This window comes from Pollachius pollachius (assembly GCF_949987615.1).
Source record: "Pollachius pollachius genome assembly, chromosome: 9".
NCBI lineage: Eukaryota > Metazoa > Chordata > Actinopteri > Gadiformes > Gadidae > Pollachius > Pollachius pollachius.
In genome coordinates this window covers 15,347,400-15,374,343 of record NC_136942.1, presented here as the reverse complement: position 1 = coordinate 15,374,343, position 26,944 = coordinate 15,347,400, and the positions used below count along the sequence as shown (strand labels likewise).

At 43.1% G+C, this 26,944-nt stretch overlaps 1 protein-coding gene across 1 annotated transcript in view; it reads left to right on the top strand.

Moving 5' to 3' along the window:
- Nucleotides 1-1,027: 1,027 nt before the first annotated feature.
- Nucleotides 1,028-26,944, top strand: part of zc3h18 (zinc finger CCCH-type containing 18) — a 45,794-nt gene continuing 19,877 nt past the window's right edge. The window contains exons 1-10 of the mRNA XM_079743591.1: nucleotides 1,028-1,171; nucleotides 1,739-2,898; nucleotides 3,373-3,457; nucleotides 5,909-6,057; nucleotides 7,505-7,600; nucleotides 8,311-8,453; nucleotides 8,787-8,819; nucleotides 9,904-10,021; nucleotides 10,335-10,615; nucleotides 22,424-22,603. Of these exons, the coding sequence (XP_079599717.1) occupies nucleotides 1,753-2,898; nucleotides 3,373-3,457; nucleotides 5,909-6,057; nucleotides 7,505-7,600; nucleotides 8,311-8,453; nucleotides 8,787-8,819; nucleotides 9,904-10,021; nucleotides 10,335-10,615; nucleotides 22,424-22,603 (2,231 nt within the window). The 5' untranslated portion in view covers nucleotides 1,028-1,171; nucleotides 1,739-1,752. The remainder of the gene's footprint in view (nucleotides 1,172-1,738; nucleotides 2,899-3,372; nucleotides 3,458-5,908; nucleotides 6,058-7,504; nucleotides 7,601-8,310; nucleotides 8,454-8,786; nucleotides 8,820-9,903; nucleotides 10,022-10,334; nucleotides 10,616-22,423; nucleotides 22,604-26,944) is intronic.

Sequence of the window (26,944 nt, the reverse complement as noted above, 5' to 3'; positions counted from 1 at the left end):
ATCTCAGATTCGATCCCACATCATTATTTTATGATTCAAGAAAGCGTCCAGTCAGTTAGGTTCGCTTATGATATACCACGACGTGTTGAATGTAAGTTCCCCAGTCCCCGTCAAATTGCATGCTCATCTTTAATTTCTGGATTCCAGTGAGCACTTCAAATACAGTATCTGTGTTGTGACTCGAATTCGAGTACTGCAATCATTTAAGTAATGGGGAAATAAGGCAGCCGTGTGACAACCAGAAAGGAGAAAATAGCAAGTCTGGTGGGATTAACAACTTTGTAAGGTTAATTACTTTGCATAGGCTAGTTAAAATGTTTCTGTATTTTATAAATTTTGCGTAAATTGTTACATTTCTTTTCTTTGCATATACAATTTCAAATTATTAAATAGGCTATCAAGGGCCGTTTAAATAAGATTTGACAGCATGACATCCAATTATACTAGAAAGAAAATCATGTCGCCTACCTTCTATCTCGAATCCTGGTAGAATCCTGGCAAATGCATTTTATTCAATCATTAACTGTACTTCCAAATCCCAGCCATTCAACCACGTCAATTCAGTTTATAGAAAAAGTCAATTTCAATGCATTAAAAACAAAAAAAGGAAAAGAAAAAGAAAGAAGGCATGTTCACCAGACAGCACTCTTAATACTACTGCGCTTTACTTCCACAGTGCGAGAGAGCGCTATTAACGGCTCTGCTCTGCCTGTCTAGGGAGCGACGGAGGGTCATGGCGCCCCCATGCGTTCAAATGATTTATATCTTTAATACATGTCATTTGAAATAAAGCATCTTAAAGTGGGCTTTTTGTTGGGGATTTATCCAAACATTATATGGCATTGAGGTGCACTGAAAATGTCATACCATCAGCAAAGGGATATTTTACTTCCCCCGCGTTGTTTGCTTTAGGCTATAGCCAGAATATAACACTAAATTAAACATTGACCGCTTGTCTTTTTTCTGCACCGCGGCTTTTTCCAAACTGTCGCGTGTTGATGACGTCAATGTAATGGCCGCTGTCGCTGTGTGCTGTAGGGCTTATTATTTTCTGAAACACAGCGGATAAAATAACCAGAAAATATTATTGTACTGCGTAAAAGCGATTTAATAGAATCGGGGCAGTTCGTTACGCAGCAAACCTGTCTTCAACGAGGTCCAGGTTGACAAGGTGAACAGGATTGTTTTGATCTAAGCTACCACTAGCAGAATAGCAGAGCTCCTTGCCGTTAGGGGAGGTTGCATTGTTAATAGAAAGAAGCATGCATGCTCCATGTCTGATAGTGAAATCCAAGCGCGCACTGTCATTTTTATTTACTAAATGGGTGAAGTAGGGTCAGTCGCTTTTGTCTAATCATGTACCCATCGTAAGTGGGAAGTATGGTTTGACGTTGACAAGTTTTGGGCCTTGTTGCTAGCTAGCCCGATCCAAGTAGCAGTAATGTCTGCAGCAACTGTACTTCAGAGTTTAACTAGTATTGGGAATCATATCCGCGGAGTTCGCGATATATGCGCGTCCTAAACATATATTGCCATACTTCCGTAGTGTATACTTTTAATCGATATTCAGCGATGGCTAACTTTTACATCAGCATCCAGGCAATATCCATGCATTCCAAGTATTTCTAAGTGTCGTTATCAAAGCTTCATCCTTTGTAGTCCCGCCTTTGATGTTCCTAAACGTTGCTTCTCTGTGTTTTTTTCTTCATGTTATTTGATTTTGGTTTGTTTACTCAAGTGGAACAATCTTTGATGGATACCCCTGAAAGCCCGACCCAGTCCCCTCAGTCACCTGAGGAGCAGGAGAAAGGCTGTTCAGACAGCGAGCTGCTGGATTCTCCCGACGAGGAGGGCAGGGTTATCTCAGACAACGAGTTAGTCGACGATGAGGAGAATGGAGAGCTGGAGGAGGAGGAAGAGGAAGACATCCAGCAGTTAGCGAGAGTAGGCCGAGATTCCGAGTTGGAGGATGAAGACGAGGTGGTCCCAGAATTTGTCTCAGACCCAGATGATGACGATGAGCCCATCGGCGAGGGAGGGACAGGCAGCGGGATGATGGGGCCCGAAGATGAGACCATCCTGCTGATGGACGGAGACGATGACCCTCCGCGGAAGAGCCGTTCGGCTGACGATGACGATGAAGAGGAGGAGGGAGAGGAGGACAATGAAGAGGAAGAAGTCATTGATACGCCACAGTCTCCAGATGACGAGCCGGACCACGGCAGGAGCTATTTGGCCCGAGGGAGAGAGCCCCTAGAAGATGGCGAGGAGGAGGAGGAAGACGACGAGGAGGACGAGGAAGAGGAGAAGAAGAAGGAAAGCCAACAGTCTCCTGGCCATGAGCCGAAGGATTCTGCAGCAGGGCACAAACATGTAACAGTAGTTACAGAGGAGGTGGAGGAGGGGGAGGAGGAGGAGGAAGAAGAAGGAGAAGAACAACAACAGTATTGCAACAGGGTGGAGGACGAAGAGGAAGAAGACGAATATAAGAACAGGGCAGCAGAGGAGGCCAAGAGGAGGACCGAAGAGGATGAGGAAGATGCTCGGAGGAGGAGGAGGGCGGCGGTGGCACGGGAGATGAAGGAGGACACGGCGTCGGCCTCCCGGGAGCTGGATGAGCACGAGCTGGACTACGACGAGGAGGTCCCAGAGGAGCCAAGCGCCCCCCCGGCTGCTGAGGATGAGGACGAGGAAGAGGAAGGCAAGGTGGAGCAGGGAGACGGGGAGCACACGGAGGACAAACTCCGAAGCATGAGGAAAAGGGAGAAGAAACCCATCCTCCCCCCGTCACCCAGGGACGGCCCGTCCAGGAAGGCGGGGGGCCCGGAGAGGGGTCGCAGAGACTCCTTCAAGAAGAAAGACGAGGATGATGGGGAGATGGATGAAGGAGAGATAGATGTAAGTGAACCCCTGCAACGCCATTTGTTTTGCTTAATGCAACCTGTGCCTTAAGCAAAACAAACAAACAAACAAATAGCTGTGCTAGGCAGGGGCATTCAAATGCCGTCACTTCGATTCAAATTTGGTGGTACTCATTTTGCTTCTGATCCTTTCATTTTTGCTATGGATTTAAATGTAGCGGTTACTCCTTCGTATGAGTACTAGTACCACAGGTTTACTGTAAGGGATGTCTCCTTCCTAGCTGCATAGCACCAAAAACAACTGTCTGTCCTCCTTGACCATGTCCCTTTGCTTTGTTTTACAATACTAACAGATTAGCAGATTAAATATAATGAAGTATCTAGAAGACCTTTTTGAACAAATCAACAGATTACAGATCAGCTTCTGTGATGGCTTGTGGATGTCGTTACAGACTTTCAACATTTAGCCAAAGCATTAAATTGTGTGTTTGTGTTTGTGTGTGTGTGGCAGGATGATGACCTTGAAGAGGGCGAGGTCAAAGACCCCATGGACCGAAAAATCAGACCACGTCCTATCTGCAGGTTCTTTGTCAAAGGTAGTCACAACACTCAACAATAGTATCTATATAATGTCCCCAAACCTGTTTGCTTGCCCGCTATTATATTGTATGTTGCTTGCTAGTAATGTTTTTGTCCATATCTGCTTCCTCCAGCAAACAAGCACAGTGTTCTTTACTTGCCACTCAGTAGATCAGATACATTTTAAACAAAATCAGCTTTATTGCCAGAACAGCCCCCTGAGAGTCGGCCTACCATTAGTCCATCAGAAGAGGCTTATGCCGCGTTTCCACCGGCGGGTGCGCTTCGGCCCAGCACGCCCTGGCCCAGTAGTGAAGGTGCGGCTTGGCCCAGCTCAGTTACGGCTCGCGTTTCCACCACCGACAGTACCCGTATACCCTTATGGTAGGGCGGGGTTTAGGCCGGATGGCGATAGCCGCGGCAGCTACTTAAGCATCGTGACCTCATAGCAGCCTGACATAGAGTAGCCTGCTAATAAATCCAAGGAAAAAGAAGAACGCGACACATTGAAAAAAAGAGAAACAATTCTAGTACGTCCAAGAAGGACGTTAAACTTTTGCGCAACATTTTCTTCAATAAACTAAGCTTTCGCCGTTGTCCAGAAATACCTTCCGTTTGTTCGAAAAAATCAACCAGCACTATTGCAACTGCTTGTGTTTTTTTTTTTAACACCTTGAACTCAAACCATTTTCTTATGCCCCCAAAAAATATATCAAATGAATGAAAGGATCAGTCGTCTCTCAACTTTAAATGAAGACATGCAACAGCAGCGTGTTCAAGGGAACCCTTCTCAGCGTTGGACTCCTTGTTGGACTCTGGAGACAGCAATACAGGCTGTCACTAGTTCTTTTTTTTTTCTCCAGAACAGTATAAACACCACAAATCACATATCTTTTTTTTTTTCGATTCTGTTTGGGCCACTTTCATATGTGGTCCTGAATCGGAAACGGATCAGATTGAGGCGACTGTAGAGTCACTCTAGATCAGGGGTAGCCAACAAGGAGCCGCGGCAACCTGTTCTCCTGCAGGGACCACGTGGGTCGCCCGCAGGTAGTTGTGTCATTGTGTGACTTTTATGAGCGTTATAATGAGCAATGTTGCATATGAAATGCGCCACACACCGTAGCAATACACTATAGGTGTCCGGGAAGCCCAACCCTCGGGTGCCAGTATTAAATAAATCGATACTCAGATGGAGCTTCTCCATCCACACAAACCGTGGTGTTATACTATAAGTTCCCAAAAGCTGAACTTGCTTTCTCTCGAATAGGCCTAGTCCTGCCATGCCATTTCATCTAAACATTGCACAATGTTCAAACCACCCTATATGTCTTACCACATTTTTAGCTCTCCCGTAATTGGGCAGACAGAGTTCATCTGTGCGTGCTGCAGGTGGCATCTGTTGTTATTGCTCTTCAGCTCAGTTCGGACTGTGGCTGACTGGTTCACACTGAACCAGTGGGGGTCGGCTTAGCTCAGGAGGTAGAGCAGTTGTCTTGTAACCGAAAGGTTGCTAGTTCGACTCCCAGCTCCTCCTTGCTGAGTGTTGATGTGTCCCTGAGCAAGACACTTAACCCTAACTGCTCCTGACGAGCTGGCTGTCGCCTTGCATGGTTGACTCTGCCGTCGGTGTGTCAATGTGTGTATTAACCGATGTAAGTCGCTTTGGATAAAAGCGTCTGCCAAATGCCCTAATTGTAATTGTAATTCACACTGAAATCTCGGATGGCCACCTTTTTAAAACCTATTATGACAAACAAATTGTCAAACAAAATAATCAGATCTGAACAAAATATCAGAGTTGAGCAGTGTGGCTTGAAGTGTGAGCAAAGCCAAGGCGACTCAGAAAAATGTTTAGTGGGGGGCAGCCCAATTCATTTCAATGATGACGTACCAAAAAAGTGTCATGCCTAAGGTGCAAAGGGACCACAGCGTAAAGCCTATTGTAAGTGTATGTATGTGTACCAAAGTTAAAAGCATTTACGCCTATTGGAAGTGTATCCAGTGTACCGCACTCACAGTACTAAGGTTTTAGGCTGTCTAATCATGTCTACTGCACTCACTCTCTGGGGAGAACAGCGGCTTGTGTGCTTTTGGTCCTTGCTCGTGATTGCCCATTTCCAACTATAGGGGGAGCCATTGCACAGAGCATTAATGTGGATTGCTCTTTTAGGGGTTATCGATTTCAATTATTGTAACTTAGTTGTTATTAAAAGGAATATTACATTTTATTATGTATCTCACATTTTTAAAATCGAGTACAAGGACTTCATCTGAATTTTTTTTCTTTCTTTTTCTATTTTGTTGTGAAGCGCATTGGGTCCTAGAAATGGCTATACAAGACAAATTTATTATCATTATTATTATGTAATTATATAACTTAGTGCTTGTATTGCTATCTATATTTTTATGGGTATTGCATTTTGTCCAATGACTTTATTTTAGTTTATCTTGGCGTTCAACCACAGGTAATTGTACTTGGGGCATGAACTGTCGGTTCATCCATCCGGGAGTCAACGACAAAGGCAACTACTCCCTCATCACCAAGCCCGACCTGTTCTCCCCCAATGGAGCTCCCCCAGGGGTGCCCCATCCCCTCCTGCCCAACAACCCCTGGGTAGGATTCACTTTTTGTTGACTGGCTTACACGCACCCACACACACCAATCCTCTCTATTTCGGATGAATCACTCCCACTCATTTTCTCTCTCTCTTCCTCTGTTTTTTGTCTCCCTCCCACTCACTCTCACTCATTTTCTGTAGTAGTCTCTTGGCTCGAGCAGAATGGAAGCTTTGTCATATGAAAGAGTTCAGTCGTGATAGCACAAATGTCAAATACAACTGTGTTCTGAATGTATTTATTATATAGGGGCGAGTGGGGAGCCTATTTTACTCATGTCCCTATAGAAACATCAACCTTTATGTCAGGGTGTCCCCTGTCGATCAAAATTATAACAATCTATCTCATCTATGACATAGGTCTGGGAAAATATGACTTCTCAAAAAAAAGAGTTGCGTCTCAACTTGCCGTGAATGCATTTTCCTTTCCAAATAGTCTTACATGCTTAAGGTGACTTTAAACAATATAAAACCTGTTAATATTTCTGTATTTTGCCACTTCTCTGATGGATTTTCACCTTTGAAATCAGTGGCTGCTTTCTCTGTCTCCTTTCTCTCTCTTTCTTGGCACAATATCTTTTCTACAATGTTTAAAATATGAAAGACCAAATCAGTTGTGTGATACTACATTGAAATACCACTTTATACTTTAGAGACTTAACTTAAAGTGCATCATGGTGGGTTAAGTTGAACCTGGCTCAACTTACCCCAAAGCATGTGGCTTACTTTGCCCCACAGCCACGATTTTGGAGAAAAGAAATCCTAGTTTAACAATTCAAGCTAATCTTTAGCTAAATTATTCCCATGGTTTTATACCTTGGAATATTACCACCATATATTACATATATTTACAAGTGGATAAATTTGCCCTTATACCTGATGTGTTAAAAACTTACTTTGACAAGAAAAATACTGTTTATTGTGAACCAAAACATACTTGGAACTTTACCATGTGCTTCTCTACTTCACAGCCAGATATAAATTATGGGTGCGTCCTTTGGTTGTCAAATTACCACATATGCGTCCAGTTGCCTGAATATAGGGGGGTGGTCAATTCAACCTTATATACCCACCCATCTTACCCCACTCTCGCCTACATTATAAATCATAGGCCCATAGCAAATATATTAAGTGTCAGATTTAATATTGATAATCAACACGTTTTTCTCCTAACATAAAGGACATCAAGTGGTTCCATCCTTGGTTAAATATGTCTGAAACATTGACCAGTGTGTAAACAAGACCGTTCTCCAATGTATCAGCTCTCAATGAGCTATTTCAAATTAGGAAGTGAAAAAAAAGAACATCAAACTGTTGCACTCGCGCTCCATCCCTCTCTCTGCCACCATCCCTCCCTCGCCCTCTCTTGTTGTCGCTGAGTGGACGAATGGAGGAGCCTGTGCCTCCGTGTACTCCTCACCGTTGTGTGACCTCCCGTCTCCGCAGGGCGCGCCTCCGGTGGAGGAGCTCCCGCCGCCCCCGCCGCCCGTGGAGCCTCCTGTGGAGAGTGCCTGGGAGCGGGGCCTGAGGCATGCCAAAGAGGTGATGCCCACCAGTCTTTGATCAGCCAATCGCCACCCATGTCCCCAGACCGCCGCCTCCTGCCTCTGATGAACGGATAATGAACAGAAAGCGAACTTGACGTTTTCTGTTCATTATCCGTTCATCAGAGGCAGGCGGTGGTCTAGACTGATCAATGAAGTGTCGTCTCATATCAGCGGTCGAAGGCAAAACTGTTCCTTGCGTTGAGCTCTTAACCTTTCATTTTTATTCAATTCAAACTGTTGGTATTATCCAACTTTCTGTTGGACCTCCCACATGGTTGGGAGGCCGCTAAACCACTGTGCATGTTGGGGCACTGGAAACAGGCAAATAAGAGTCACGTTTTATTTGCTCTGGCATAATGCGCCTGCCCCCTCCCGTTCAGACAGATTATCAGCAGACCTGGCCCAGGTCAGGACGATAGCAGCCGATTATCTAACACGGGGCAGGTTTGATAGGACTGTAAAGAGTAGCGCCCAATCAACACCGTTGAGGCATAAACAACAAAGATGGACCCCACTGATGTGTCATATGTGTTATTGCCCTGATCAGTTCCATGTCCAATTCCGCCTGAGGTCATTTGGTCTACGGTCATTGATAACGAGCCTTTGACAGTTGGAAAGGAACCGAGGGGGTCCAGACCATGTCCTTTCCATGTTGAGCACATAGGCATTGATTCACCTTCTTTTTATTCAAACATGGGGACCCAGGTTCTAAAGAAAGCCACTATACGCAAGGAGCAGGAGCCTGACTTTGAGGAGAAGCGCTTCAACGTCACCATTGGAGAGGACGAAAGGGAGTTTGACAAGGAGAACGACTTCTTTAGAGAGCGCAACTACCGCATTATCAGAGAGTAAATACGCACACCCACACTCTCATATTGCGGAAGTCTTTACACAAGCCTATCCACCTCAGTTATCATTTTATCATCCATTATGAGTATATACATTCCCAAGCCTAAGTGTGGATTAATAGTTTGTTTACACAATTTGATGCTAGTTAATTGTATTCAAGGGCACAATTTTTCACTTTCACTTTTCTTCTATTTCCTGTTAACTTCCCACAAGATTGATAAAGTATCTGAATTAACAAATAATACTTTCTCTGCCAACACTCAATTCTTCACATTTTAATACCACGTCTGCAATAAACAGAATGTTAACTCATCAATTTTTTTTTTTTTCAGTGAAATGGACTTCAGGGAACCCATCTACCCCGGGTGAGTGGCAGACTTAATATTTTGGTGTCTGTGTCTGTTTAATTTTTCGGTTTACATTTTCCTTTATAGATAGGCTTTTAGTCTCTCGGCATATACTTGACTTCAGGCTGAGTAGAACGATTTGTTCATCAAGCTCTTCATCCTGAGGCCACCTGTATCCGGGCCAGAAAACGTAACAATGCGTTCTTGCCTGTTTGTGTCTCCTCACGCTGGTATTGCTTCCGTTTGTATTGGATTTGTTTGTTTTTGTTTTGAGATTCTGCCTCAAGCTTTGACAATCAAAATTATTGTTTGCTGAAGCTCATTTATAAATTCAGTGTTAAATCACTGACACTAGAGAAATTTGGAAAAAGGAAAGAAAATGCAACACGATTAAATCGAGACTGCATTGACATGGACACGTTGAGATTTTATTGTGCGTTAAAGTTAAATCAACGCCACTGCACAGTACACAAGGAAGGAATAATACAAGTAAAATAAAAAACATTCTGCTAGTACGTAGTACTTTATTAAGACCGTCTATATTAATTATATTCCTTTTGACATGGACTTTTTCTAGGATTATCCGAGACATGAGTGTGCATGTGACTGACTTAATTATTGATAATAATAGTAATTATTTGATGGTTTGCTTTTGGTTGTGGTGATGTCAACATTTAATTAATGCAATTCCTACATACCATCATTCCTACATGTTGCTCACTATTGATAATTGCTTTGGTCTGACAGCCAAGGTTCTCACAGCTGGATTCAGAAACACTTAACTCGATTACTGGACATGTTTTGATGGTCGGTCTCAGTGTGCGGTTAATGATTCAGATAGGGATGTTTTATAGGTTTGGGTCTGCCTTTATTTAGTACGAGTTAACTCATTTTCAGATTGTCGATGTATCGGCTAGGGATTTAACACCACAAAGCGGGCAGCACTGCCATCCTTTCCAGTTATTGAACAACCGTCGTTTTCACATATTGACTCCTTGTGAATTCTTCTTGATCAAGGCCAAAATGTGCAGAGGCAGCCCAGCTGTGTCCCTGGCACAGTTTCTCCCACATATTGAGGTCCTTTTTGTCTTAATTGTTTCAGGGAGCCGTATGCCGACCCATACTATGACTATGAGATGGAGGCCCTGTGGCGAGGGGGGCAGTACGAGAACTTCAGAGTGCAGTACACAGAAGCCCCTCCTCTACCATACCACTACACTGTGAGTACACCCCCCGACACACCAACTGTTGTCATTGTTATTTAATAGAACCCAAAGCTGTATTAATGACTTGTGGTATTGTATGCCAGTCTGTTTCGCTGCCCTGTATGCGATCCGAGCAGGCAGTCCAGTGCATTTATAACATCCGATTTTATTAATCGTGCTCCCTCGTTCCTGTTTGGGTCGACACTTTGAATCACACCTTTTTATTCTGTAACTGAGGATGGCGCTTGTCATCCTCCGTACCCACACCCTTCCAAGGCTGCCCTGTCTGGTCCTCATTAAACGTCGGCTGTATGACCCTTGCCCCCAGGAGCGCGAGAGGGAGCGAGACCCCCGGGACCGCAACCGGGACCGGGACCACGAGCGGGACCACCGCGAGCGGGAGCGCCGGCAGCGGGAGCGCGAGAGGGAGCGCGAGAAGGAGCGCCTGCGCCGCAAGGAGGAGTGGGACCGGGACCGCCTGAAGCGGGAGGAGAAGGACCGGCCCCCCCGGGTGCGCCCGCCACGGGAGCCCCGGGAGAAGAAGGAGGAGGACCTCAAGATGAAGGTCCGGCCCGAGCCCCACTCGCCCGTCCCCCCGCCGCCCACCAAGTAAGTCTCCCGCGCGGAGGCGTCGCTTCTGTCCAAGCGTCAGGATTTGCGTGACTGTTTGCGTCCAGTCGAGTCGTCGCTTTCGCCAAATAAGATGATTTTTGGGGTCGTTTGCGTCGCTGCAACCGAAGGGGCGGTATGTGTGAGCTTTGTGGTAGCTTTTGAGTGTCTGGATGATGGTGATGTGTCTGGCTGCGCTGTTCACCGCTGAAGGGGAGAACCAGCCAGTATCAAGTATTACGACAATTGATCTAACCTGCTGGTATGGGGGTTTGGCAAGGCATATATTATAACTAATAATGAGATAGAATCATGAAGGAAAAGAGAAACTGCAATTCATTTTAAGCTTGATCTATTAAGTCGTTGGTCATATTTTCTTCTCTTGAACAAAAGACGCTTCTAATTCACTGGATTAGGAAATGAATATCACAACGAACCAAATGTATCCTAAAACGGTGCAGCCAATAGGATGGCAAGCCTAAGGCATGACTGGTGCTTCTTTGTTGGAGCTCATCTTAGCAGGTGTGTTTTCATGCACACTAGCCACCTAGTTGTATTGCTGCCAGCCGCACACCAATGATGTGTTCCAGTATCCGTACTTCCCATACTTACTATACTTAGTTTGAGTACGTAGGGCAGTGGTTCTCAACCTTTTTTGAGCAAACGCCCCCCTGACCGTACCCTGATCCTCTGGTGCCGCCCCCCCCCCCCCCCCCCCAAAAAAAAAAAAAGTATCCGTTTTTTTGGCTACACCCTTTGGTAGTCTTTATCCATTACCAACCCCAATCACACTTGTGCTATATTGCTTAAATGTGCCGTTTTTTCATTAATTTAGCATTGGTCACTAGTAGCAATGAATGCCCTATGAGTCAGATTTGGTGAAAAAATATGCGCTGGTGCTCCTGTTTCAGAGAAAGAGAGAGAGAAACCGAGACCGAGAGACCGTGCCCCAATTAATAATTGTCCAATCCAACCATTACTTTTGCGTTGGTCACTAGTAGCAATGAATGCCCCGAGAGAGAGAGAACAGCACTCCCGCCGTGCCCCGCCACTGAATTAATGAATGTCCAATCCAACCATTTCTTCAACTCTTCTTTCGTGGCCAAGAGGTGCAACGTTGAGTTTATTTTTTAATATATTTTATTATGAAGGCATCTGGGAGGCAGGGCTATATATTGCACGGAAGGAACAAGATTAAACGGTTTCTTGTAGAATGACACCTTTAAATAAAAAATGAGCCTATTTTTGTGCCGTTTTGGTTTCGTCTGGAATTATAAGAAAATTTCCCTATGAGCCTGATTTATAATTAAGCAAATTTAGCCCACTGTTACAAGCAATAGGAGGCTAGTTGGATAGGAAAAAAAACATGACCACATCAGCATTGGTTGTAATTAGCGCTGTAACAATATGTGTATCTAAACCGAAATCGCGACACTCAAAGCCATGAACCTCGCTGTGTGAGAAGGCAGAAGCGCGACACGCCCTTTCTAACTCCCATTATCCTTACAGTCAAGATCTAGCCACGTGATGTGAGCTGTAAGTGCCAGGGTTTCCGTTGTCCGGTAATAGAAAAATTAGATGTCTGACAAAATTGTATCTCTCCGTTCAAATTGTCAGATTGAAATTAGCTAATAATCTGTCTAAATAATAGTCTGCGGCGAGATGCCCTCGCTGTGATGACAGCGCTCCGTGGCTACGGAGGATTGCATTTCTCCACAGTCTGCGAAGTCCTCATATGCGATATGAACGACATTTATCCAGAGTGGGCCAAGCGCGCAAAAATAGCCTGTGATCCCTGTCTCTAGTGTTTTGTGTGCTTGACCGGCAGTTGGTCTGCTTATAGGTCGGAATGAAGCTTATTGACAGGCTGGGTAGTTTATTCTTATACACAACCGGACTCGTTCGTTTCTGCGCTAGACTTTATAGCTGCTAGGCGTAAAGGGTTCACCGCTCAAAGCGGGATATTTATTGTGGGGGACGAGCCGCGGAGGCAGTGGCGATCATAATTTCCGGTATTCAATTTGGAACAACCCTGACATCTGAAAATCTGCTCACTTAGTGAGTGCGGATAGTGTATTACGTTTAAGTGTACTCATGGAACCAGGCACAACCAGGCAATTATCATGATTGGGCATGGGACACAAGCTCAGACTTGATCACCCTTTAGCTGGCCACCTTTGATGAGGGTGTCTAGTGATGAAAGGCCGAAACACCCACTGATTCAAAGGTAAACTACTGAGGATGTGTCCTGAAATTTACATCTTTCCCATGTCGGTTCACACGTCACTCTCAACATCAAGGCAAACCTCATGTGTGAGCATCAATACCATCTATTGGCACAACGGACAGTTAACATCTCGTCCCGTGTTTTATGATTCAATGGAAGTATGGATATCGGAACACAGCACAACTCAATAGGTGGCAACTAGGCATTCCGTTTTCCCATTTTGCCAGATCACTTGAAAATGATCATGTATTTATGTTGTCTACCATCAGTGTTGGGAAAATTCACTTTCTACGGGAACAAGTTCAAAGTTCAGTTCAAAATTTTTAAAATGAACTAGTTCAGTTAAACATTAATAATTCAAAATTTTGAACTAAGTTCACAGTTCCAAAAATTGAACTAGTTCTTAGTTCTTTTTTTCAATATGTTGCTGTGAGCTATTATTTTTTTTCAGTATTTTGAACATTGAGCCCCCTTTGTGGTTTGTCTAGGATGAAATAGAGTGGTTGAATCAAGTATCGTAGTAAAATACAGTTTCTATTGTGTTTTATTGCACATTTAGCGCATCTTGTAAATCCCATTGATTTCTGTTGGAAGACTCATTGCTCGTTGGCCGGAAACGGAAAGGGGGGTGTTCACGTTTGGTTGTAGTCTTTTCACTCGGTTCTAGCCCTACTGTTGAGACGGAGAACCGAGCTAAAAGACTACAACCAAACGTAAACAGCCCCCCTTTCCATTTCCGGCCAACAAGCAATGATTCTAGGAGGTATTCTAGTCCGCTGAGCTATGAGCCAGAGTGCTAACGTTATGGATTGTACATATTTATAATTCGAAATTCATCTCAGCCTTTATACCACAGATATTCTAGGGTCTATAGCATATAACCGCATTGTCTGATTACAGTTTAATTCATTTTTCACAATTTAACAGCTCTCGTTTTGAAGAATAATCACCAATAATCACGTTTCAATGGGAATCGTGACGGTCTATACTTTCAACATAAAGTGTACATATTTATAATTAGAAATTCGTCCCAGCCTTTATACGACAGATACTATATGGTCTATAGCATATAACCGCGTTTTCAGATTACAGTTTAATGTAACAGTAAACTGACAACACCGCAACTGCAAATAAACCACACGGAGATTACCATGGCAGCCGGTCAAACAACACAGCGTTCTGCGCGCGCATCCGCCGGGTTGATAAACCAATAACCCCCCTATTGAACGAAGTTAAACCGAGTGAGCGTGCCGTTCACAGACACCAGAATGAACGAGTTCACAGTAACGTACATCAGGCAGTAATACAGTACGTTCAGTTCACGTTCGCCCAAAATATGAACGAGTTCATGAACTATCGTTCAATGATCGCGTTCAGGCACAACAATGTCTACCAGTCTGTTGAAAAATCCACAACGTATCAGTGGAAGTTGTGTCTCGTTCGTAAATCATAATCCTTTCTGTGGAATGTTTTTCGGTTTGCACATGTCATCACAACATTACTCAGTCTAGCTTTTTCTAGGGCAGGGCTGAGATTTTGGTGCTGTCATCAAACCAATGCCTTTTGTTTTCACAGTGACCTTTGAATAAACTTTAACGTTACGTCTCTGCTTTCTTGCAACATAGTAGTTGTAGTGATGGAGGTGGTGGTGGTGTCCAAAATTAACTTAAATTACCATAACAATTATATAAAAACAGTAAATAGTTGCGTATTAAACTAATTGCTTGGTGATTTTAAGATCATGCTGCTCAAATATAAATCCCTACATGGTTTAGGGCCAAATTATATAATTGATATGCTTACACTGCATAAGCCTTCTAGACCAGTGTTTCCCAAACTCTTTTTCCTGGGGACCTATTTTCTTTCAATTACAAACCCTCAACCCCATTCCCAATAGGCCTTATCAATAAATCGTGAGAATAACACAATTTCTGCATTAATGAACATTCCTGAAAAATTTTACTGCCATTTTCGCATCACCTTATATATAATCTTAAACCAGCCATTTCGAAGAGGTAAATCAGAACTTTGTTTAAAGGTGACCTATTATACCACCAGGTGTGAATGTGATTAGCCATTACAAGCCGTTTTGAAAATCTGCCTCTTCTGACATCACAAGTGGGCATGACCACCTTGATGTATGACAGATAGATGAGAAAGGTTTTCTAGTCAACTGGGTAAAAAAAACATAATGCACTTGTTAAATACTTATACTATATATAATAATTGTTTAATAAATACATAAATGAGACCAAGTAAATTAATTTTGGAGTTAACAGGCTATCTGTGTTTTCATTTCCTCTCAATAGTAAAACAAACACAATTTACGCAGGCCTTTCATAATAGATTCAATGTTTTAAGTAAAATGATACAGAACATACAAACCTTCAGTACTATCAAAAACATGCTTATTGTTGAAAGTTTGAAATGCTCGCGCCGAACAGGTAGGCTTGTGTTTAAGTGCAGTTATTGTTATCAAACAGTCAATCAATCTATTCAAACAGTCAACAATCAATTCGTTAACCACATAAGGTAACATAAGCATTTCTTCCCCTCTCTCCCATACCTTCTTGTCTTACTCTACATTAAAAGGATAAAACCTAAAAAAACAACATTTATTTGGTGACCCAAATAAAATCTCCCGCGACCCACGTGTGGGTCGCGGGAGATTTTAGTCTTTGGGAAAGTCTTTGGGAGATTTTAGTCTTTGGGAAAGTCTTTGGGAAAGACTGTTCTAAACCAATAAGATCTTCCGAGACCAATCTGTTAATTATCCCCAGAGTAAATACGAAACATGGGAAAGCAGGATCAATATGAATACAGTTGCCTTGCCTTTGCTACTCTGACAGGTAAAAAGACAAAGAAATATTTGGAACGTGAGCAGTGGTTACTATTTCCCACTGCATCATGAATTTCAGCATCGCTCAATATGACAATGCAGGAAAGATTAAGAGGAAGGGTGAATCATGTTCCCAAAGAGTGTGCCGTGAGGGACACGCCCACCTCCAACATACCTGTAGAAAGTTGTGCAACAGTCCACTGTTGACATTGACGTTCGATGGTCAACAAATTCATGCTTGGCTTGTAGGAAATGCCAGGGAAACACCCACAATGCTATCAGAGAAACTGCATTAGACAGTTTCACTTTCAAGCTGTATTGTATTTCTTTCAAATGATTAGCATTGTCGTAATTCGTTGCTTTTCTCTCAAACTTTTAAGTAATCAAGTTGATGTTCCCAGGGCGAGAATAGCACTGCATTGCAGATGAAGAGCCAGAGCCTGTTATGACATTCTATGTTATGCAGATGTATTATTTTGTGATTATATTGCATATTGAATACAGTTGTATTGACTTGATGTACTGTGGCACTGTTCCGGGTGGTTGGCCAGTGTAACCAGATCATCATATAGATTCACTGACCGGCATTTCCAAGTCATTGTTTTCGCAATTAAGTCATTCGTTGCTTTCTTTAAAAAGCACACTCATGTATTCCTACCTTGCTTCACATCATCACACAACATTGTCTGCGGCTACTTCCCCTACCTTCCTTCATTGAGGGATTGAATGGGGTTGGAGATAAGCCTGTATCGGATGTCATGACGGGCCTACCCCCGGGGCTTCGTCTGGTGTAAGGATTTGTGTCGACCTCTTTTTGTGATGCAACACCAGACGGGCCGCAGGGTAGGCCTCCTGAACCTGTTCCCCGGGTGACAACCGATGGAAAGACTAACTAGCGCTCCATTGTTTTCCTGGGATGTGACGCGCTCGAGTTTCTCTTCCTGTGATGTCTTTTGTGTTCCTTTTGCATTGTTGCATCACGGCTCCACTCCCACCGCCACTCCTATCTTTCCAGATCCTACTGATGCGGTCTGCTCACCTTTTTGACTGCCTTTTTGCCTTTTTGACACACACAGAGAGGTGTAGTTGTGTACTCAGCACCGCCACTTGCATTAGCCGATGGCTTTGCTGATTGTTTCAAAGCGTTTTTAAGATATTTAATGTCAACAGTAAAGGCGTACTTAAAACAGCAGTCGGGGTCGTGAGTTAATGTTGCACTTGCAGGATGTTGGTCAACCTTAGAGCATCATCAGTCGGAAATGAGTAAGGTGAGGAGGAGGAAATGCCTGAGGCGGGACATCTCAGAGCCTATCCTTCACGTGTTATTGCAGGGTTTCCCATCTTGTTACACCACGGCGCACTCAAATAACGTCCAATTAGAGGCCTTTTGTTTTCTTTTTACTTTTTACTGTTTGTTCTTGGCAGTAGCCATGAATCGCAATTACTCTAAGCCCATCTTGAAGAATGCCGCTTTTGTTGAATTGCGACCTAATAAAGTAGGCATGCTTTGCCATATCCTAATTAGTAATCTCAACCCAGCGATTTTGTTACAATCCATTTAAGATCCTAAACAGTTAACTAAATATAATCGTGTTCGTATCAACCCTTCTTACAATTGAACCTTGACATCCATGGCGTCTCTGGCAACTGTTAAGTGAAGCTCATTGCATGGGGTTTTAGATTGATGTTCAATGTACCCCCATTTCATTGCTGAAAAGCTTTGACAAAACGGATTGTGTTTGTTTCTGGACGAGGGGAACTCGATCCCCCTCAGTCTGTCTGAGTTCTATGGGAAACTCTTCATTTTCTAAATTGTTGGGCTCTCAAGTGTCCAGAGGCGAAGGTGGGTTTAATTGCCCTCATTTCCTTGTTGCCTCATCCACACACCCATGAGCTGCTTTTGAAGGATAGCCCGTCCAAGGGCTAAGAATAGCCGAACTGTTTTGGTTCTATTTTTAGCTCCTGCCGTTATCAACGTCACCTTGTGTGTGCATGGTTTGTTGGCTTGCAGTTAACAGCGTTTTTGAACAAGGCCTGTCAGAGTTCAATAAGTAACCTAACACTTCACTAATTCCACAGATGAGCTCATTGGCTCAGAGCGGGGGACCTTGTACCGCTTTCTGTTGGTTGATGTAAATGCGAGGTAAAGAGCTAGTACAGAAACATACACGTTGCATCATCCGGTCAAAGCATCCCGGTAGCAGATCCAGACACATAAATCTTTTCCCTCAAATATTTAGTGAGTTCATGTGTATTTAGGGACACACTTGCATTTAATAAACCTCTTTCCGTTTCTTGGGAATACCCCATGGAGTGGGTCTTTTATGTAAGGACCCACTCAAGGGACGCAGGACAGAGTTTATAGCATCCTGTCATAATAAAACTCAAACCCCGCAGCCATGCTTCAACTATGGAGGGAGCATGTGCCCATCAAGTATGGATCTCTTTCTATCTATCCATCAAGTACCTTTCCGTAAATGTGTTCCTGCTTGTGTCTCCTCAGTGGTCTCTACGTCAATCAGTATTTAAATCATCGTCATGTAAACAATTTTGTTTATCAAGCTATGTCTCGGTATGCCTGGCTCTTTTTCCCTTGAGGGGTTGACCCAGGGTCACTCTAATCTGTATAAACAGATCTCAGATCTGCATAGAAGTGTTTGGTTTCAGAAGCGTTCTGGTTTATGTCTGATGTCTGTTAGTAGTTGTGTAGTACGGAACCCAACGTCTTGTCGTGTGACAACGGTTAAGCCCTTTATTAAAGCTTTGAGGTCTGTGATTAGAGTTGGGCCAAAATGTTGCATGGACCTGAAACACCAACAAATATATAGAAAAAATGTGTCTGGAAATACCAGTCCTTTTGAAAAAGTAAACATAGCCAGATTATGATATGAAAATTGGAAATTATTTGCAACATGTGGGAGGAATTTGTTGGAAGATCTACCAGCTTTCACACACCTTTCAGCGAGGCATGCAAAACTTGACGATTGCCATCGTCAAGTTTTGCATGGAAAACCCCAGCTTTTTTCTAGGAATGCAAAGTATTTTCAGGTTTGTGAGATGACAGTAGCTGCATTCATTCATCCTTTTCAGCTCTTGACCCCTCGGGGCTGAAGCTATTAATCATAACTAGGACATAAGGCATCACAGCCCAAGCACGATGACCCCAGCAGCTGCCCTTTTTGAAGCGCCCTGCAGGCAAAGTGGTGCATTAGGCTTAATAGCAATAACTACTAAGACTGTGCTTTTACGGAATTAGATATTGGTAGTGTTGTGCATGAACACGCTAAAAGAGCAGCGGTCATTTAACACGCTCATATATTTGGTGAACTGAACTTTCCCGTTTGCAGCTACTGAACGTGGCATTGGCTCGCGAATGACGGTCATGCATTGTTTATCCTATTTCTTGGGATTGTGAACTTAGTTAAAAATAAAAATTTGTGAACTCTGAACATAAACTAGTTTATTTTAAACTGAACTTTGATCCAGCTCTTGTAAAGTGTGAACTTGCACAACACTGGATATTGACACAAAACATGTGAAGGGAGGTGTCCTCAACACGTTTCATGTCAATACCCAATTATACTGTGATGTCATAGAATTAGATATTGACACAAAAAAGGAGCTCATGTGTTCTAGGTGGCATGTTCCTGCCACCTTCTGATTTGCTCAAAACATACACAGACATCAAGAGTCATTTGAACCAGTATTTTCCAGTGCGTTAACACCTACAGCGGAGCTCCACTTGGAGCCCAGTTATTGACATGCTTTTCATGGTTGTAGAGCTAGCGGGATACACAACTAAACACGTCTAGTGATTCTTATCCATTGGGAACATTTTAAAGCGTTAGACGTATCCGGTTTGATGGTATTTTGTAGTGATCGACCGATATTTGCGTTTTTTACGTGTATCGTATCGGCCGATAAATTATGGTGGAAAATAAGTATTTGGTCACCTACAAACCAGCAAGATTTCTGGCTGTCACAGACCTGTAACTTCTTCTTTAAGAGGCTCCTCTGTCCTCCACTTGTTACCTGTATTAATGGCACCTGTTTGAACTCCTTATCAGTATAAAAGACACCTGTCCACAACCTCAAACAGTCACACTCCAAACTCCACTATGGCCAAGACCAAAGAGCTGTCAAAGGACACCAGAAACACAATTGTAGACCTGCACCAGGCTGGGAAGTCTGAATCTGCAATAGGTAAGCAGCTTGGTGTGAAGAAATCAACTGTGGGAGCAATTATTAGGAAATGGAATACATACAAGACCACTGATAATCTCCCTCGATCTGGGGCTCCACGCAAGATCTCACCCTGTGGGGTCAAAATGATCACAAGAACGGTGAACAAAAATCCCAGAACCACACGGGGGGATCTAGTGAATGACCTCCAGAGAGCTGGGACCAAAGTAACAAAGGCTACCATCACTAACACACTACGCCGCCAGGGACTCAAATCCTGCAGTGCCAGACGTGTCCCCCTGCTAAAGCCAGTGCATGTTCGGGCCCGTTTGAAGTTTGCTAGAGAGCATTTGGATGATCCAGAACAGGATTGGGAGAATGTCATATGGTCAGATGAAACCAAAATATAACTTTTTGGTAAAAACTCAACTCGTCGTGTTTGGAGGAGAAAGAATGCTGAGTTGCATCCAAAGAACACCATACCTACAGTGAAGCATGGGGGTGGAAACATCATGCTTTGGGGCTGTTTTTCTGCCAAGGGACCAGGACGTCTGATCCTTGTGACGGAAAGAATGAATGGGGCCATGTATATTGAGATTTTGAGTGAAAACCTCCTTCAATCAGCAAGGGCACTGAAGATGAAACGTGGCTGGGTCTTTCAGCATGACAATGACCCCAAACACACCGCCCGGGCAACGAAGGAGTGGCTTCGTAAGAAGCATTTCAAGGTCCTGGAGTGGCCTAGCCAGTCTCCAGATCTCAACCCCATAGAAAATCTTTGGAGGGAGTTAAAAGTCTGTGTTGCCCAGCAAAGGCCCAAAAACATCACTGCTCTAGAGGAGATCTGCATGGAGGAATGGGCCAAAATACCAGCAGCAGTGTGTGAAAACCTTGTAAAGACTTACAGAAAACATTTGACCTCTGTCATTGCCAACAAAGGGCATGTAACAAAGTATTGAGATGACCTTTTGTTATTGACCAAATACTTATTTTCCACCATAATTTGCAAATAAATTCTTTAAAAATCAGACAATGTGATTTTCTAGATTTTTTTTTTCATTTTGTCTCTCATAGCTGAGGTTTATCTATAATGAAAATTACAGGCCTCTCTCATCAGTTTAAGTGGGAGAACTTGCACAATTGGTGGCTGACTAAATACTTTTTTGCCCCACTGTGTGTGTGTATGTATGTATATATATATATATATATATATATATATATATATTTTTTTTTTATTATTTTTTTTCCCTTCGGCATGATTTACAGACAGTTCAATAAACAGTTCAGTTTTTTAAAATTGAGATATTGTAACATTTGTTATCATCATTGTGTAATTTTTATGATGTTAATTGAGGGAGGCTTAGCCTGGAAATCCAGACCCACATCTAGAAAACTGTAGGGTCTGGCAACGAGTAATGAAAATGGCCCAACTCGAGGGGCCGCACCAAGCATGTATTTGAAAATATCAGAAGGATACAAGGGGGTGACGTATCCAGACCAGTGGCGCTAACCAATAGATAAGACTCTTGCTGTATTGCTCGGTAAAACAGCAACGCTTTTGGCCCGCCTATATTGATACATCGATGTGATGATTAATGTTCTGGGCCAGGGGAGGCCCAGAATATACACAAGTATATTGCTCGTTCCCAGAGTGACTCGCTGAGCAAATTCAAATTGTGCTCTCGCGAGAACTCTGGATTTCCAGGGTTTTAACGGCTGCAAATACTGGCTCAAGAAAATCGGTATCGGGGTATCGGTTATTGGCTAAGGCTGATGAAAAAATATCGGTATCGGCCCTAAAAAATCCATATCGGTCGATCGCTAGTATTTTGTTAGGCGCAGGGTACTATGTAATGCGCCTATTGTGTCTGAATATTGAAGTTAGGATTGCTCTATAGAGAGGGGTACTGCTGCTCCCTGGCTTTGCTTTGAAGCACCGTCTCCTCGGCGGGTGTCCGCAAAAGGCACACAGGACGGGGGATGACGTCTTTAGTTCTCCCGGCGGATCACTGTAATATGCAGCGTAGATATCTGTTTGATATTCAATATATCATAACTTAAAGCTATGGTCACAACTTATAGGGGTTCATATTTGTTCAAATTTGGTTAATATCGTGAAAGCACATCGATAAATTCTAAAAATAATAACATCTGTGGCTGTCACAGGCTTGTAATGGGCCGTCCAATCATTTCATTGGGCTCGAATATTGGACGGCTTACCTGTCTTTCTACTTTCCTAATCATCTACCCACGAGCACTCTGCCTGTCGAACCATTCCAAAAGGCTAGCTGCTCCAAAGCAAGTGAGATTGTCACCTGTTTTGTGGGAATGGCTTTGGAGGGAGGCCTCAAGGGAGGTGTGGGATTTTTCCCATTGAATACTTTCAAAACATTGCTTACTTTGGCTGGGTTCTCCTGCCAACCACCAATTTATTGGTGGATATGAAATCGATCTTCCAAATTTTCCCACCTTTGGCAGCGTTGTACCTGAATTCACTTGAAAGAAATGAATAAAGCGTCCTCTCAGCAACCTTGTTTTTCCGCCCCCCTCTCTCCAGCAGGCCCATAGAGCCGCTGCCCAAGAAGGACGCCATGCCCATGATGAGGCGGCCAGACGAGTGGAAAGACCCCTGGCGCCGGTCCAAGTCGCCACGGAGACGGCAGCCCATGGGCTCGCCGCCGCGGGGCCGTCGGCGCCACCGCCCCTCGGGCTCCTCTGTGACCATGTCCCACTCGTCCAGGTGAGAGGGTGAGAGGGTGAGAGAGTGAGAGGCTGAGAGAGTGATAGAGTGAGAGGGTGGTAGAGTGAGAGGGTGATAGACTGAGAGGGTGATAGAATGAGAGTCTAGCAGCTCGCGTCCAGAATCTGTCCCCAGCAGCATGGCACGCACGGTTTTGTGTGTGAGCAGTTTCGAGATTGAGTCAATCTGGTAGGGGAGAGAGTAGACCAAGACGTCAGATTTGAACCCACTTTGAAGAGGCAACTAAGTTATTATTAAAACAGTGACACTTACCATTAGAAGGACTTTATGATCTTTATTACATAGCCAGTTAAATAGCCGAAGCGATGACATCAGTGATGCGATACTGAGTGATGGCCGAGAACGAAATAAAGGTAGAGAAAGATATAGCCAATGTCATTGGCTAAAGGATGATGGTTAAATCAGTGACCATCTCGACTTGCATTTCTTATTCTTTGGGGATAATGTCAAACACGATCAACCATTAATCAACCCTGATCGAAACGAAGAGATCATCAAAGGCTTGTATGTGTTTTTAGTGTTTACAGACATATTCTGCAGTTGAAGACCCTGGATTTAAATACTACTTTTTTTTAGTCAACCTATAAATGGTTTAAATAAAGTACCAGATTTTGCTACTATTTTATAAAAGTTCCTGTGAGGGTACTGACTGGGAATGGATCATTTGATGCCATTGTGGGCCTACCCTGGGTTTTCAATGGTACAAATTGTATTATACCGGACCTTGAAACTATCCAAAACTGTTGCCTACCTGGACCATCACGCACACGCACAGGCACACACAGATGCCAGACATGAGTGTACCTGAACCTCGCATTATTAAACATATTATCATATCGATGGTTTAGTAATGCTCATCATTTGATATGGTTGCATCCTAAAAAAATAAACTGCAGCATAAGAATGTTATAGCGCTCAATTCATTGTTTTACAAAACAGATTAGATTACAAATTATTACTGAGCTTCTATTCCCCATAATTGATTAAGGGGATGTTGTTTGCAGAACACAGCTGAAACCAATCTCAAACCTCTGAATGTGATTTATAATAGTCTGCAGATTTGTTTTGAGGTGTCCATTCAGACCTCATCACGTTCATATCTATCAGTCTTTGAATCTTCTTTCACTAAATGCTCGACACCAGTTTCACTGGTTACAGTTTGTTCACAAATGCATTTTTTCAATCTACCCATCATATCTGAAACAACATTTGATTCCATATCGTTCATCCTATAGCCTAAGAGATACGGATGTCTTTTCTGTTTTGTTCCAAGAATAGCCAAAGAAATTGGGCGGAAGGCATTTAAATTTAAAAGCCCTTCTACTTGGAATGGCTTACCTATGTCTCTTAGAGCCATTTCCTCTTTTCACCAGTTTAAAGATGAACTGAACTGAAATTTGAAGTTTAGTTAACATAGATAACATATGTATTGTCTGCCTTCTCATTGGTGCAATAACTAAAAATGGCTGAACTTGCTAAAAGGGATAAAATTGTACGGTGAAAGTGTTGTTTATGTTACGGGGCGCCGCCATGTTGGATTTCAACAATCAGCTACGTCACTGGCATGGTAAGCTAACTCTGGCTCTAGCAGCCATAGCAGGTAATGAATCAGACTCTGAGGCTCGCTGAAATGGCTACGGAAAATCAAACAACCTGGTCTACACAAGGATTATACTGCATTGCCCCTGGCTTTAGTAATGAATTATATAGGGCCAAGACAGCTGGGGTAATCATACATTTCCACAGGCTACCTCTGAATAGGAAACCAGCCCTTAATGCATGGCTAGCAGCCTTAAAACTGGTCATTATTCCATGGCGGGTCTGTAAACAGAAGTTCCACACATGTCCCTTTCTACTCACCCTGATGTTCGCCGACTAGCCGATTGCTGATGCAGAGGGAGTTACACTCTAAGAAGTAGCTTCATAGTAAGATGTATCTGTGCAATATCCTTTTGTGCATTATCCATCAACATCCACCAGAAAGTAAACCTCGTACATCCACCTAAAGTAAACGTGACACTCGTGAATCCGCCTCGCATCTATGCTCATCTGCGGGTGTATCTTCCAAAGTGCATCTAACATGTCTTTCAGGCAGGCGCGTAATTTGCGCCGGGGGGGTCGTTTAGGGGGGTCATGACCCGCCCAAAAATCAGATCCAGCTAATACAACCCCACCAATATCATCCCACATAATTCAGATTAACAAAAATATGAAATATTCTGAATGAATAACTTGTTTGTTTTCTTTATTAATTTAATTTGCCAGCAAGATAGTATCATGTTTTAATCATCTGTAACGGGTCGGCAACCCTAGGCACGTGTGCCACCATTGGCACGTCGCAGCATAATCATTGGCACACTTTAATATTTAATTATTATTGAAAAATTTCACCGCACAATACGGAAGCATAATTATAACTACCGATTTTTTTTGCACTTTTTTCTGTTTTGGGCATTTCCTCCCAGTGCAAATATTATTAAATGAGTTACTGAAAGCAGTGTTCTGAAATGGGATCAATTGATAAGAAAATATTTAAAATATTGTTGCAAGTGGCCTGTATGCATCGCCTTCACATGGTTTTGCAAAGCTGTACATGTCTTAAAGATATTGATGTGGATGTTTCCAACATTCTCATCTATTCTTGTTTTTTACATTTCTCACTGTGCAAATATGTTTTTGAATGAGTTTCTGAAAGTGGTGTTTTAAGATGGGACATATGTAATTATAATTTGTAAGCCCATGTAGCAAATATAACAAAAAAAGCATTTAAAATGTTGATTGCTGATTGTGGACTATATGGAAATAATACAATTCCAGGTCTTCTGGAAATGTTTTTGGTCGCTGTGTCATAATTCAGCTTAATATTTAATATATTGTTGCTTAAGGCACACTCATTAACGAGAAAATGTCAAACTGGCACTGCATGTGGAAAAGGTTGCTGACCCCTGATCTGTTATGTACAAACCCTCAGAATGAAGAGGTATCAGTGGAGAATGAAACCATTTTCGATTGAGAGCATAGTGACCAAAATAATTTTACATTTGAACAGTATTATTGGTGTGCTATGTGCAGTAAAACCAGGCGATCTGAATAATTCCTGATTCACGCCAGATATTTATTTCACGCTTTATAAGAGCTAGCTTGTTAGCTAACTTTGTGAACTTTCTAAGACTAGCATACGTTGTTATGGCAGCGATAGACGTCCTCAACCTAAGATTCTAGAACCCACTGCCTCAAATGGACTCGGGTACGGGTGGGTAAAATGCAATGCGAGTACAGACCAGGGACCAAGTTGCTGTTTGCTCCAATACAGTCACACGTTTTGGGGGGGGGATTGCACAAATTTACTTAGAGATGTCATCCATTGACAGCTAGCTGCTATGGACTAGTTCAGAGGTTACGCCACTCCTTTTGAGCGCTCACGCCTGTACTGTACACGCATACACACGGTTATTGACGGTGCATGTTGCTCCTAGGAAACATTGAAACAACATTATTGTTATTATTATTATTATTATTAATAATAATATTATTTTGTAGCAATCTTAATGTGCTAGTAAGTGGGCGAAAGGTGTTTAAAATGCTTTACAACTTTTTGGTTAGGGAACACACATTCTCCAAAACTGATTAGGTTATACCACCTCTCTCAAACCATTTGAACATTAACTGAGATTTTTTAGATATCAGGAGAAGAGGGAAAGAGAGGGAAATGGCCAAGGAGGTGATAAGAGAGAGACAGGTTACCAGAGAGAGAGAGAGGAGGCAACAGAGGAGATACAGCAATTGAAGGAGAGAGAGAAGGAGGTGACAGGAGGAGGTACAACAATTGAAGGCGAGAGAGGAGGAGGCGACAGAGGAGGAGGTAAAACAATTGAAGGAGAAGGAAGGAGGTGACAGAGGAGGAGGTACAACAATTGAAGGAGAGAGAGAAGGAGGTGACAGGAGATACAGCAATTGAAGGAGAGAGAGGAGAAGGAGAGAGAGGAGGAGGCGACAGAGGAGGAGGAACAGCAATTGAAGGAGAGAGGAGGAGGCGACAGAGGAGGAGGTACAACAATTGAAGGAGAGAGAAGGTGGTGACAGAGGAGGAGGTAAAGCAATTGAAGGACAGAGGAGGCGTGTTAAGTTGCAGCCTAATATGTTGTCACATACCTTAAAATGTGATTTACAGATAGAGAATAGAGGTGCAAGCTGCACTCCAGTGTGCCACCCTGTATTGTGTGATGCATTGAGAGTTGAATTGTGCATAATACATTTGCTGCATGTAGGTGCCAAAACAGTGATGCAATTGATTAATCTTTAAGTTTATGCGTATTTTTT